General features: G+C 42.4%; 1 protein-coding gene across 1 annotated transcript; it reads left to right on the top strand.

Annotated features, from left to right (window-relative positions):
- Positions 1–8,378: 8,378 nt before the first annotated feature.
- On the top strand, positions 8,379–12,524 carry LOC143764852 (uncharacterized). The gene is made up of 2 exons (XM_077250883.1): positions 8,379–8,395; positions 10,378–12,524. Exons 1-2 carry the CDS (start codon positions 8,393–8,395, stop codon positions 11,731–11,733), a joined length of 1,359 nt encoding a protein of 452 aa, XP_077106998.1. The 5' UTR covers positions 8,379–8,392; the 3' UTR covers positions 11,734–12,524.
- Positions 12,525–14,888: the final 2,364 nt, after the last annotated feature.

Below are 14,888 nucleotides of genomic sequence, written 5' to 3'. Positions count from 1 at the left end.
ATTCCTGGGCAGAGTCCTGCACAGACCGACGCTGGAAGGCGGGGAACCTAGGGGAGCATCTGACAAGCGCAGTGCGCATGCCCAGGAATCCCAGCCCCGCACTGTGCATAATGCATAACACAGTGCGGGGCGGGGATTCAGTAACAGGGTGGCCGCACTGCCCGCACAGTCGCAGTCAGGAACTCGGCATCTGAGCTATGATGGGCAATTGTCAATGCGCCTGCCCCAGGCAGGCACGCACAGCGCAGGCGCCGGATTTCAGAAGATAACAACGCTCAGGGGGCGGCGACCATCGCAATATTGTGTTATTGCTGGATATAGTTCAAATGTTCGGACAATCACAGGTTGAAGTTCGTGATGAGACTGCAAAACACAATAAAAATAAAATAGAAATGTTTTTACAAAAATTAAAAAAAAAATTAAACAAAAGTTTGAATCACTCCGCTTTTCCCCTATTAAAAATCAAGGAATAAAAAAATACACATATTTGGTATGGCTGTATTTGGAAAAATCCAGTCTATAATATAACATTAATTAACCAGATCGGCAAATGCCATAATGAGGAAAAAATCAACCCAAGAATTGTGTTTTTTCACTCGCCACAACAAATGTAATAAGAAACGATTAAAGGGAACCTGTCACCTGAATTTGGCGGGACAGGTTTTCCAGTGTTTGATTCACCCTTTCCTTACCCGCTGGCTGCATGCTGGCCGCAATATTGGATTGAAGTTCATGCTGTGTCCTCCGTAGTACACGCCTGCGCAAGGCAATCATGTGCCGGCGTACTATGTCCCGGAACACAGCGAAATACTTCCGGGACATAGTGCGCCGGCACATGCGCACTAATGCTTTTCGGCTTTGCCCGCAGTTGGGCAAAGCATACTGCGCGTGCGTAAGGCAAGATTGCCTTGCGCAGGCGTGTACTACGGAGGACACAGCATGAACTTCAATCCAATATTGCGGCCAGCATGCAGCCAGCGGGTAAGGAAAGGGTGAATCAAACACTGGAAAACCCCATCCATATGACCGCAAACCTGTCCCGACAAATTCAGGTGACAGGTTCCCTTTAAAACCTCAACTGGCATCAATAACGACATCAGCTCTTCACGCAAAAAATGATCCTCACAGCTACATCGATGAAAAATATAAACGTTACAGGTTTCAAAAAGTGCTAACACAAGCAATTTTTTTTCTTCAAATATCCATATTCTTTTCATTACTTGAAGGGGTTGTCCCATGAACAAAGTAAATTTTAATCAATACATCTTGGAATAAAAATAAGCTCCATAATTGAATGCATTCAAAACATTTTCCTGTGCTGAGATAAGTACTGTGTAATCGCTGTGTATGACCGTGCAGGGACATGGTCTGATCATACCGCAGCTCCTGGGCAGGGGAGGAAGCAAAAGAGTTTACAGACAGGACAGCATAGGATCACAGCTGCTGCTTTCTGTGAGGTAAAACTTTTCCCTTCCTGTTTAAAAACATGGTTTACCTCACAGAAAGAATCAACTGTGATCCCATGCTGCTGTCTCTATACTCTCTATTATTTTCTCCACTGCCCCAGATATTGTATGATCAGATCATGTTCATGCACATCATACACAACCATTACACAGTACTTAGCAGGGGCACATTTATCTTAGTACCAATTGTGGAACACAAAAACTAGAACACTGTTGCGGAATTGTACTTTTTTCACAATTTTAACGCATTTCAATTCTTTATTTTCCATTTTTTATTTCCATTCTTTTTTCATATTGTGTTAAAATGAATAGTGTAATTCAAAACTACAACTAGTCTCCTGATAAACAAGCCCTCATATGGCTATGTGGACTGAAAAATTAAAACAGTTATTTCTCTTGGTAGAATAAGGCTGGTTTCACACTTGCGTTTTTTGCCGCTGCGTTTTAGTGCTAAAAAACGCATGCCTTTTTTTTTCTATACTTAACATTAAAAACGCATGTGTTTTTTAGCATGCGTTTTGACACGTTTTTGGCAATGCATGCGTTTTTTGACCCATGCGTTTAGTTGCAGAAATGCAACCTGTAGTAATTTCTAGCGGCGTTTTTTGGCCGCAAAAAAACGCATGCGTTTATTCGCGGCAAAAAAATGTATTGCTGTCTATGTAAACGCATGCGTTTTTAAGCACATGCGTTTGCATGCATTTTTAAACGCATGCGTTTCTATAGAAAAACACAAGAAAACAAAAAAAAACAAGAAAACCCTAACCTTAACCCTAACCCTTGGGTTACTAGGGATCCTAACCCTAACCCTAACCCTAAGGTTAGGATCCCTAATAACCCTAGGGATCCTAACCCTAACCCTAGGGATCCTAACCCTAACCCTTAGGGTTAGGGTTAGGATCCTAACCCTTAGGGTTAGGGTTAGGGTTAGGATCCCTAGGGTTATGGTTAGGGGTAGGGTTAGGGTTAGAGTTAGGATCCCAAGGGTTATGGTTAGGGTTAGGGTTACGGTTTGGATCCCTAGGGTTAGGGTTTGGATCCCTTTATCACCTTGATGGTGGGGGGTGGCTTATCAGTGACCTGGTGACCAGGACATTCTTCTAATAAAAAGCTACCCCTAACCCTAACCCTAGGGATCCTAACCCTAACCCTAACCCTAGCTAATTCTATTAATAGTGGGTTTTCTAGTTGATTTTGATGATTGGCAGCTGTCACACACTTCTCAGCATGCGTTTCAAAAACGCAAACGCAGGAAAAACGCATGTAAACGCGTCAAAACACCGCGTGTTTTTTTTCTGCATGCAAAAACGCATGCGTCTAAAAAACGCAGCGTTTGCATGCGTTTACATGCGTTTTTTCACCACCTGCGTTTTTTTTTTTAAAACGCTGCAGATCAAAACGCAAGTGTGAAACCAGCCTAAGAGGGAAAAAAATGAAAGCTCAAAAACAGAAAACCTCCATGTCGGGAAGAGGTTAATCCAAAGAGTAGATTTATTTGGCAAAGAAGGACAAACACTGTGTTCACTGTATGTACAATACTTCAAGAAAATATTGATACTTGGAACCTTGAAACATCATTACTAAGTAGAAGACAATTCTGCAATGGCCAGTTTGGACTTTTACTGAACAATTTGAAAGTTTGTGGTCAGTAACGTTGGATTTCTTTTCATTTGTTACTCCCTTCGAATGGTCAGTATATGGCTTTGGCAGCAGACGCTAACTGATGACTCTTTAATTTTCACATGTGCTGTTTAACTTGTCTGGGCAATGTAAAACAGCTGCCATACCAGTTAAGAAAAGTGGAGCAGAGTACGGAAAGAGATACAGGTAAGCGATCCAGACACACAGACGTTACACAAATTTTTTTCTCTAGGCTTTGAGATAGTGTTTATGTGCTAAATGCTTTCGGCATCTTTCTCCATTGTGGACTTTAGGTTCAAGACTTTTGTTAAATTGCCAATCTTGATAAAATCCCCACTATGTTTCCTTACCCGCTAAGCCTAACCATTTAAAAGTGTCTGCATATGCCAAACAGTTTCAGTTTTGTAATCTCACGTTTGAAAGTAGTGCTGACCAAGGTATGTGAGATTGAAGAAAAACACTTCAAATACTTAATAACAAGCTCAGACAGGAAAAAAAAGGATTTGTGTTACTTGGGTAAAGAAAAGCACCATGGCTTGAACAAGCACTGTGCCTGGGTCTAGCATGTTTCAGATTTTTCAAGGATTCACAAATATCTGACTATCCCTAGCCTCCAAGTCAAGTTTTATAAATACTACTATCCATATCATCCATTACAAGGGGAGATGAGTTTTTCGATAAGATATACCGAATGTTAGAACAAAACTTTGGTAAAGTCTAATCTTGGACCACTACTCTAGGTGCCGATTCATTAAGCCTAGCGTTTCATACACCAGTCCCTAATTATACATATGTTACTTCTACAGTGCATGTTTGAAAAAGGTCTATGTAATACCAAAACTTCATTTACTGTGCACACAGCTTGTACCACAAACATTTTTCATCTGATTTCACCATAATCTGTCACGCATACTGACGCCGCTACCATGAGGCGACTTGAGCTCTTTGGCTCAGGCGGCAGAAGAGAGGGGGCGGCAGATTCTGTAACTGGATTTGCGCTGCTAGGTGGTTTTTTTTTTAAACTCCGGGGTCAAGTGCCCGCCCCCCCTCCTCCCTCCTTCCCTCCCTCCCTCCTCCCCACCCCCCTCCTCCCTCCTGCCCCCCTCCCTGAAGACGTAATACTCACCTTCCTCCAGCGGTGGCTGCAACTGTGTCTCAGCGCTGGCAGTGCGTCCTGTCTTCAGCGGTCACATGGTACCGTCATTAAGGTTATGAATATGCGCATATTCATCACCTTAATGAGCGCTACCATGTGACCGCTGAAGACAGGAAGGAAGACGCTGCAGAGATGCCAGGAAGTTCTGCGCCGCCCGGTGAGAGGTGAGTATGACAGGGAAAAAGTATGGGGGAGCCACGCACGCAGGGGAGAAGGATGGGGGAGCCACGCAAGCAGGGGAGAAGGATGGGGGAGCCACGCACGCAAGGGAGAAGGATGGGGAAGCCACGCACGCAGGGGAGAAGGATGGGGGAGCCACGCACGCAGGGGAGAAGGATGGGGGAGCCACGCACGCAGGGGAGAAGGATGGGGGAGCCACGCACACAGGGGAGAAGGATGGGGGAGCCACGCACACGGGAGGAGGATGGGGGAGCCACGCACGCAGGGGAGGAGGATGGGGGAGCCACGCACGCAGGGGAGGAGGATGGGGGAGCCACACACGCAGGGGAGAAGGATGGGGGAGCCACGCATGCAGGGGAGAAGGATGGGGGAGCCACGCACACAGGGGAGGAGGATGGGGGAGCCACGCACGCAGGGGAGGAGGATGGGGGAGCCACGCACGCAGGGGAGGAGGATGGGGGAGCCACGCACGCAGGGTGGGAGGATGGGGGAGCCACGCATGCAGGGTGGGAGGATGGGGGAGCCACGCACGCAGGGTGGGAGGATGGGGGAGCCACGCACGCAGGGTGGGAGGATGGGGGAGCCACGCATGCAAGGTGGGAGGATGGGGGAGCCACTCACACAGGGTGGGAGGATGGGGGAGCCACACACACAGGGTGGGAGGATGGGGGAGCCACACACACAGGGTGGGAGGATGGGGGAGCCACACACAGGGTGGGAGGATGGAGTATAAATATGGAGTATAAATACTAGGCCCTATAGGGGGGACACAGTGTGTATAGAAAGGAGAGGTCAGTGTAAAGAGCATGTACCATAAGAGGGACAGTGTGGTGGTCATATTTTGTGCAGACAATATAGTGAGGGGCAATTTTTCATTCAGGAGCATTTTAATGACACCTGTATCTTTAAGGGCATCATGTGGAGACTTTCTGCAAAAGAGCGGAGAAGATGGAAGTCTGCAGAGACAGCTGTGGATGAGAAAACTCATCATGGGGTCTGGATAAGATGAAGAAAAGGAGAACGACTCCAGAGACGACGTCATCTATCAGGTACCTGGATGTAAATGTTATTTGTGATACTGACTAACTCTCATGTTTTTATTTATGTTAGGAGCATTAAAGGGGATGTCCAGGTTTGTAATGAGTCTGCAGTCATTCTTTGTGACTGCAGACTTCTGACTTCTCACAGTGCGCACTGCACGCTGTCAGGATTCTCTCATGCTGAGGATTTACATTAATGCCGTCACGTGCTGACTAGACATGCTTGGCCCCACTCTATGAAAATGAACTGAGCGAGGCCGGGCACGTCTAGTCGGAATGTGGTCAGAAGTATACAAATCACATGCTTGTGCTGACATGACCGTCCACCGGCCAGGGAGAATCCTAAATGTGTGCAGTGCATTAGTTGTGAGAATTCAGAAGCTGCGATGTCAGGATTCAGCTCTGCAGGTTCCAGTAGTCATATGGACACGTCACTCATATGCGATTTTCATACTCATGGTCCTGTGACAACGAGCTTCTCTTCCCGCTTCTCTCAGTTTTTCACTGAACATTGAGAGCATTAGGGAGATGAGCTCGTGGGTACATGACTGAGTGTGCAAATCGCATATGTCCTGGGGGGGGGGGGGGGGGCACCAAACTGAATTCTTGCCCCTGGTGCCAGAAACCCTAGATACACCTCTGCTGGTATGCTACTGTGAGCAGCGATTACCGGGTTCGGTGGAGGGATGTGTGTGCACAGGCAGTGAGGCAAGGACTGTGTGTGTGTGTGGGGGGGGGCGCCATTTTTCCTTTCGCCTCAGGCAGCAGAGAGGCTAGGTTCACCCCTGGTCACGCACAGTGTAGCAAAAAAACAAAAAGAGCCCACAGGACATGGAATAAAATGAAATAAAAGGGACAAAAAAACAGAAAATAGCTATTGTAAAAATGCCTTTATTGAGGTGAATGGCAGACTGATACAAAGTGCAAGAGTGCTGGCACAAAAATAAAATAAATTACAATTTTAGAAATAATACCATAAAAAGTCAGGGACCACACAAGGAAGATCCTGAAAATGCCATAAAATAGCATAAATGTAGATAAAAATAGCAATACATATATTGGATTATAGAGTAATGATAAATAATTGAATATTCGAGTATAAAAAATAAATCACAAAGATATATCCAATCATAAATAATGCTGAACCATGAATCAATCAAATTGATTGCGTCCTTCGTCAGAAGTAGGACGCAGTTCTGAAACGTGCGTCGGGGTGTGCTCCGCACATTATCGGGGACCGCGATTTTTCCTGTTGCCAGGTATTATTTTATTTTCCTTTCACAGCATCTCCCTCACTGTTTTGGGTTACTTTCACTTATGAGTGGCTATTTTGCACATGATTTTTGCAATCAGCCCTCTTCAGCCATGTTTTCCTGACCGGGGAATATATGATTATTATCTCCATTAGTGCACAATCGTTTGGGAATGTGATTGGATATAGTATTGTATATTAGGCAGTATATTACTTTCAATTAGATTGATTCATTATTCAGCATTATTTATGATTGGATATATATTTGTGATTTATTTTTTATACTCAAATATTCTTATTTATTATTTATCATCACTCTATAATCCAATATATTTATTGCTATTTTTCTCTACATTTATGCTATTTTATGGCATTTTCAGGATCTTCCTTATGCGGTCCCTGACTTTTTATGGTATTATTTCTAAGATTGTAATTTATTTTATTTTTGTGCTGGCACTCTTGCACTTTGTATCAATTTGCCATTCACCTCAATAAAGGTATTTTTACAATAGTTATTTTCAGTTTTTTGTCCCTTTTATTTCATTTATATTGCATGTCCTGTGGGTTCTTTTTGGTGTTTAACTGCCATTCAAATTACTGGACGTAGTCGCCCACATTATTTTATATTTATTTCAAATACCGTACTCGTGTATAAGCCGAGATTTTCAGCACATTTTTGACACAAGTCATTGCCAGCAGGGTGCTGGCATCTCCCTTCCTGTGCTGAGCAGTCACGTGGTACCGCTCATTAAAGTAATGAATATGCAGGCGTCTCCACTCCCATAGATGAGGAGCGCATATTCATTACTTTAATGAGCAGTCTCACAGACCGATTAGCACAGGAAGGAAGACAGGAAGAGAGATGCTGGCGCCCAAGATGCAGAGACTGATGTGCAGTGCCAGGAGGGTGAGCAGGCCTGGGGGAGGGTGAGCCATGCGATATTCACCTGTTCCCGTTCTACCGCCAGGCTGTGTCTTCCAGGTCCACTGGCTGTGATGTTCAGGCACAGGGCGCGATGACGTGGTTATTGCGCGCCCTCTGCCTGACCAGTCACTGCAAAGAGCCGGCGACGCTGAGGAGCAGCGAGCAGCGACGAGGGGTGTGTATGACATTTTTTTTATCGCAGCAGCAGCAGCATTATTTAGGGCATATTTTAATATAGAGCATCTTATGGGGCCATCATTATCCTTTGTGCAGCATTATATGGGGCATATTTTAATATGGAGCATCTTATGGGGCCATCATTAACCTTTGTGCAGCGTTATATGGGGCATATTTTAAAATGGAGCATCTTATGGGGCCATCATTACCCTTTATGGAGCATGATATGGGGTATATTTTTGTATGGAGCATCTTATGGGGCCCATCATGAACTTTATGGAGCATCTTATGGGGCTCATCATGAACTTTATTGAGCATTATATGGAGCATATTTTGTGGGGCTCCTGATTGAATATGGATATTCAAAAACATTTAACCTACTGATGTCTCAATTAATTTTACTTTTATTGATATCTATTTTTATTTTTGAAATTTATCAGTAGCTGCTGCATTTCCCACCCTGGGCTTATATTCAAGTCAATAAGTTTTCCCAATGTTTTGTGGCAAAATTAGGTGTCTCGGCTTATACTCGGGTCGGCTTATACTCGAGTATATATGGTAAGTGTTTTGATTATGATTTTAGTTTTTATGACCTACTGCATCTAGTTTCTGTTTGACACATAGTGAAGGAAAGACTAAGTGCAACACAAAGGGATGAGGGGAAGGGAGCCCAACGTTAGGGAGTGGGGAGTGGAGACCCCTAGGCAGACTTAACATCACCTTGTTTGCCCTAAGCATTCCTATATAGGTTCCGCACATATCATAGAGCAGGATACCTAAACCTTGCCTGATCCTAGCAGTAAGCCCTGCTTAGGGAAGGACCGACTGAGCACTGGCTAATCCTCGTTATAACTAAAGACAAATGGGATAGACAAACAAGGGGAACACTTAGCTTGAGTGGACTCAGAGAGAAACACAGATGTCCTCCAAACACCAAAGGAGAAGATAAACGACTGCTATAGCTCCAAGCCTCGACAGCGGGAAATGGAAATATCACCTGCAACTCCCAGCAGCAAGCTGGGAGTCTATAAACACCCCGGTCCAGGTGTCTTAATTAGAGCAAGGGGGAGGTTGCCACTAGGTCCTAAAGTCAAAGGACTAGGAAGGGGTCTGCAAAGCCAACCGCTGAGACCTTCTGCAGCTAGATGCAGTGCGACTGTCTGCAGCCTCTGACACACCCGTTACATAATCCTTTCTATTTTATGGATTTGGGTTGAGACCGTATCTGACCACTGACCGATTTAGAAGTGTCATATTCCTACTGACTCTTTACTGTGCATGCGACACCCCAGTGAATGACAGAATCTGTGAGAGATCTCAGACTGGGCGACAAGAGTGACCTATCAGTCACTGACAGGAGGACAGTGGCAGACGGGTTAAGAGGGAGCGAGACCGTAAATAAGTGCAGGAACCAATCCCTCTGTACTTGTGGCTCATTTGCATAAAAATTCCCAATAGATTTTTCAAAAACAGAAACAATAATTTCTAAAACAAAGGTATTGTTTAAGCAAGATTAGGTCACACGAGCGTAAATTCTCTCATTCGAGAGAGTCAGGTCAATTATGCAAATCACATTCTGATTCTCTCGGATGATGAGAAGATGGAGAATTTTGTTTTCCACTTTTCCATTTTATCATTCAATCCATTTTATCAGTCAATGGAAATCCGACTGCACTCAGATGTCACCTGACTGCAATCTGATGTTTTCCACTGACTTATTGACTTGCATGGCCGAGTGAGATCTGACTATCAGATTAAACTTATCCGGACTGCAATTTTATTTTCTCTGGGCCGCTCTGACTCAGGAAAAAATGTGCATGGCGCCAAAGAATAGCATGGGACAAGTGTTATTCATCAAAATAAAGGATAGCCCTCTTTCGATTATTACAGTCATCTGCATGAGCCTTTACAGCGATTTTACATATATGACATTAGTTTGGGGTGTAAAATTCTGCTAACAGGTCCCCTTTAAGATCTCTTAATGGAAACCATAATTGTTTAATTACAGAGGGTAAAGATCTGTCTTAGTCATGTGATGGTAGATCAGAACGTCCCACACACATGGTACCAAACAGAACATAATATGTTCTTCAGTGACTAGTAACATTTGGTTACGATTAAATAACAACTATTGGATTTCATCCTTTAATTGTCCTAAATCATTTACTAAAGTGCATTAGGAAAAAATGAAACTTGGATCTGAGCTGTTTTATGCAACGTGTTTATTTTATTAACTGGATTGTTGCCAGTTAGAAGATTCCTGATTAGGTTTGGGGGGTCGTTGCAAATACGTTTCACTGTTCTTATTCAAATGAAGTTTGCAAGTATACAATGGCCAGGTGGAAGCAATAAGAAGAGAAGAATGTATGTGTCAAAGATTTGCAGACAGTTGTTTTTCTCGTTCTGCACCTACTGACCTTCTTGATACTTGTTTAGACTGTTTTACATATTGGAGGAGGAGACAGCTGGGAAAACCTGTGAGTCAAACGACTACCTGGGTCTGTGTATAAAGCAACCTGTAACAGACTTTTCTCATTTAGAGGAAACACGAGCTTACCGCAGTTATGGCTTCTGCAGGAGCCAGTAAGCACACCAGGATACAATGGAAGCATGTCTTCATCGCAGTCATTATCATCGTGTCAACCTTGTTACTCATTGCATCAATAGCGATGATCACGATTGGATATCTGAATCCCTTTGGCACAGTTGGACTTGGAATACTGGGAGGAGGTTGTGTTTTATACTTTTCAGCCATACTCGTTCTCTGCTCTGGTGGCATATGGATAAAAAACAAGTATTATGCTGATGAAAATGACCAAGAAAAATGGTACCACTCAGCCAGTGAGGATATATCTCTTCTGAAACCAGCTTCAAATGTGACTGCACCTTCAAAAACTGAAGCTGGGTGTATAAAAGAGACTGAATACCAATTGGATAATAATACTATACCTTTGTGTTCGGTATCCACTGTTTATTCTTCTGTTTCTTCATCTGCATCTACAGTCCCCGAGAGAACAATGTTATTTAACTGTCAAGATGGTGATGCCGAGAAGGATTTAGACTACGATGTCTTTTCATCTTCCCTTACCGCCATGCAGCAAACAGATATGAAGTTACAAGAAAAACTGCAGTTAAAACAAGGATTAAAACAACCAATGAACTGTGAAACATCTTCTGATCGCAAAATAAAAGATTTGGAAAGGAAGAAGATTGCTGATTTATCAATCCTTCACAGTAACGCAAAGTATGTGTCTGATATTCCTCGCCAACGCAACCCTGTGGTGATGGATTTTGTGGAAACAAAATGTTCCAGTACTGAAGGAAAGCAGTTGCTGAACCATTACATAAGTGACATTAAAAAAGAAGAAAATAATAGTAATATAAATTTGCAAATTGGCGGTAGAAGCAATGTGTCCAACATGTCATGCTCTTTGGAAAGTCTACAAAGCTATGAAGATCAAGCCAAGTACCATCAAGATTTGGCTGAGCAGTCAAAACATATGTATGAGAAGAAACCAGCAATTGAACTGCCAAAAAAGCAGAGACAGGAGTGCAAACCAGCATTGGAAGAGAAGAAAATGCGTACTGGTAAAGACAGCCATACCCCTGAAAGACATTGGAGTATCATCTCAGAAGGAGATTCTTGGATACATAATCCGAGGGTTGAGGGCAAACCGAATAAGGATTTAAATGCTCTACCAGCTATGCTGGAGACTGAAAATAAGCACAGATCTTATGAAAAACCACATACAATAAACCAAGAAAGAACTGAGCTACCTCTTAAAAAACTACTGCCAAACACTAGGCTTGATCAGTTAGAAAAAGTACCTTCATCCAGTCAGAAGACAACATCAGGACGTCTAGGTGCAAAGGTGAAATTTATGATGAAGAACTAGAGGCAATGTAATATGTAAATTAATGCCTCTGGTGTCACTGAACTTTTTTGGGGGTAAAATGTAGCTAAGGGAAGGTCTTGTTGAAGTAAAGGTAAATTACAAAGGACACTAAAGTACTTTTTTACTGTGAAGACTGTGCGCCCAACCTAGAAAATAAATATCACGTTCCTTACATGCAACCGAAGAGCTAATAATACATCACTCTGTCTTTGAAAAATGTCTTGCAGCATTTCTTAGGGCTCATTAATCTAATCGCTATTGAGGGGCTCTCCCTTGAAGCTATTTTACAGGTGAAGCCAAAAAAGTGTCTGAACGAGCTCTAAAACCAGTGTCTGCCAACCAAACCAACATTGATGCTACTAATTAGCTGGTCTACTTTTCAGGGATGTGTCAAAGGTATTTGTGTTTGCATACAGTTTGCTACGTTGTACATTATTATGATGTTTCTTTTTGTATCATGGCCTCCAAGACAAAGCAAAAGGTCAGGGCATGGAAAAAAAAATTGTTCTAACCCATATAGGAATTAAAATGCCATTTCATTTATTTGGAATTGTCAGGATCCACCAGCAACAAAAACCTCAGGTCTGTGGTTAGAAGCACTGCATTGTGCAAACCAAGTTTATGACAGGTAAAAGCATATTTATTTGTCACTGTTTCACAATTTCATACATGCGCTGATAGCACAACAGAAAGGTTGAGTCATGTTGTGTTTTTTTTAATTTTTGCCTGCAGCTATAGATCAGAGTGAGAGTTTAAAAGAGTTGTCCAGGCAAAATGAAAATTTTATAGTATGTTAAAAAATAATAAACAAAGCTACACTTCCCTACGGGAACTGAGTGGGATATGGTGCAGGCTGCTCTATAATCTGCGTTTACATCGAAAGGATTTCAGCAGCTCATCCTCAGTGATATCAGTGATGCCTCTGACCACGGCAGCCAATCACAGGTCCTACCTGTCCTGGTGATGCTTTGCAGGAGAAGAAGGAAAGATCAGACTTCGGACCCTGGTGTATATAAAACAAATACCTTTGTTCCAAAAAAATTAAAATATTTGACAAGAAGATGAGATGAAGATCACCAGATGCGTTTTGAGCGTTACCTGTGCTCTTAGACTTGGTTCAAACTAAGTCTAAGAGTGCAGGTAGCGCTCGAAACGCATCTGGTGATGAGACCCCCAAGTGTCCCCCCTCACAGCTTAGATTGTTAGTGTGCAATTGTTTATCTTCTTGTCAAATATTTTTAATTTTTTGCAATAAAGGAATTTGTTTTATATACACCTGGATCGGAAGCTGGATCTTTCCTTCTTGTCCTGCATATACTGGGCGTTGAGCAGTGGCGCTGATTGCGGGCTTCCATGCCGATTGTTCCTCAAAAAAGGGTGAGTTGGTCTTTTTTCCTTCTACTGGTGCTGCTTTGACTGGTGACAAATTCCTTCGCATGTAAATGCAGACCATGGAGAAACCTGCACTGGACCCCGGACAGTCCACGTAGATTAGTATAGCTTTGTTTATTTCTTTTTTATTATACCAATCTACTTATAACATTTTAATTTTGCCTGGACAACCCCTTTAAGGAGGAGATTTATTTCTGTAGAACAGATCACATTAACATTGCATTAGATACTTTACATTTGAATGATGTCTGTCTGCAAGAAGATAAATGACTTGATCCTGATTTATAGGATTGTTAGATAGCTGTGTTACTACTAATGGTTTCTGATCTCTAAGGGTATGGCCAACCATGTGAGGCTGAAACTCTGTCCACCTCGATGGCCAAGTGGTGCACGATTTTGTTTCGCCATTTGCCCACCATGATTGGGTGAAGCTTATGCCACATTGCCCCCGCATCCTTTGGTCGTGCCTTTATTATTCTGGATGATTTTGTTTTATTTAGAAAAAATTTTTCTGCTTTCTTTGTTACTCAATTTATGTGCTATTTTTCACATTGAATAAACATACATTTCTAAGTACTTTACGTTTCAGACCATTTAAGATTTAAAGAATAATTAAATGAATCATTATTGATGTTGTATTATTTTTTTAAGTTAGTTTAGTAAAAAAAAAGTACTTATTTGAAGTGTAATTAAATTGGAGTTAATTATAATAGTTTGTTTAAATTTCTTAGATGCATTTTCTTAAAGCTCAACAGAGTTGACCAAGTTCTAGTTCGTGAAGATAAAAGAAAGTAAGAACAGTACAGAGTACATCAAAGCACTTTTACTTATGCAGTTAGACTAGTTTGCCTGTTATTGTGATTGAAGGGAGAATTTCATGGATGGACAGAGGAGTTGGACAGTAGATTTTAACTACTACTATATACAGTATCTTGTTGTATTGGTGCGAAGTTAGATTGCTAAACACATCATACAGCATTTTTGTCAACATTTACTATATTAGTACTACAAGGAATTGAAATGTGAACTTTTCATATCTACCCAAAGGCAAAAACATATTATTTACAAGTACGGTAGTAAAAGTGCAATACGCTGAAACAACAAATGTAGGCATGACAAATACTAGATATCAACAGTAGGGGCCCCCACAGGCATTAAAGTCGACCAATCCCACTGATTCCAGTAAGATCTGCCAAAGATCTGATGTGATGTAAGGTAGATAGCACAGTGGCTCTCTTCCGTCATCTCATTGAGAACAAATCATTGCTCATTCGAGCATTCATGTGTATGGGCAATTTGGGAGCGATGGCTTTCAGCTAAATGCTTGATCCATTTTATGTGTATGTCCATTCTCAGAGTTTAATGCAGTTTATTTGCCTGTTTACACAGGAAGAGCCAGCTAATAGATCCTTCAGTGCTCATAGGTTTCCAATTGTTTCTTGGCAGCGCAGGTTCTGTTTACCTAGGATGTTGCACTTGCGAGAAAGTTGATTATTTCACCTAACGAACAAGCGTTTTGTTTGTTCAAGTGATCACTAGCCTGTTTAGGAATGCTCGTTTATTATAATTGTCCATTGTAAATAGACCATTAGGTAAAGGTACCTTCACACTAAGCGACTTTACAACGATAACGATAGCGATCCGTGACGTTGCAGCGTCCTGGCTAGCGATATCGTTGTGTTTGACACGCAGCAGTGATCAGGATCCCGCTGTGAGATCGCTGGTCGTTGCTGAAAGTCCAGAACTTTATTTCGTCGCTGGAT

This window comes from Ranitomeya variabilis, chromosome 1, assembly GCF_051348905.1.
Source record: "Ranitomeya variabilis isolate aRanVar5 chromosome 1, aRanVar5.hap1, whole genome shotgun sequence".
Lineage (NCBI taxonomy): Eukaryota > Metazoa > Chordata > Amphibia > Anura > Dendrobatidae > Ranitomeya > Ranitomeya variabilis.
Note: the sequence above shows the minus strand (reverse complement) of the source record. Positions and strands in the feature narration are given on the sequence as shown.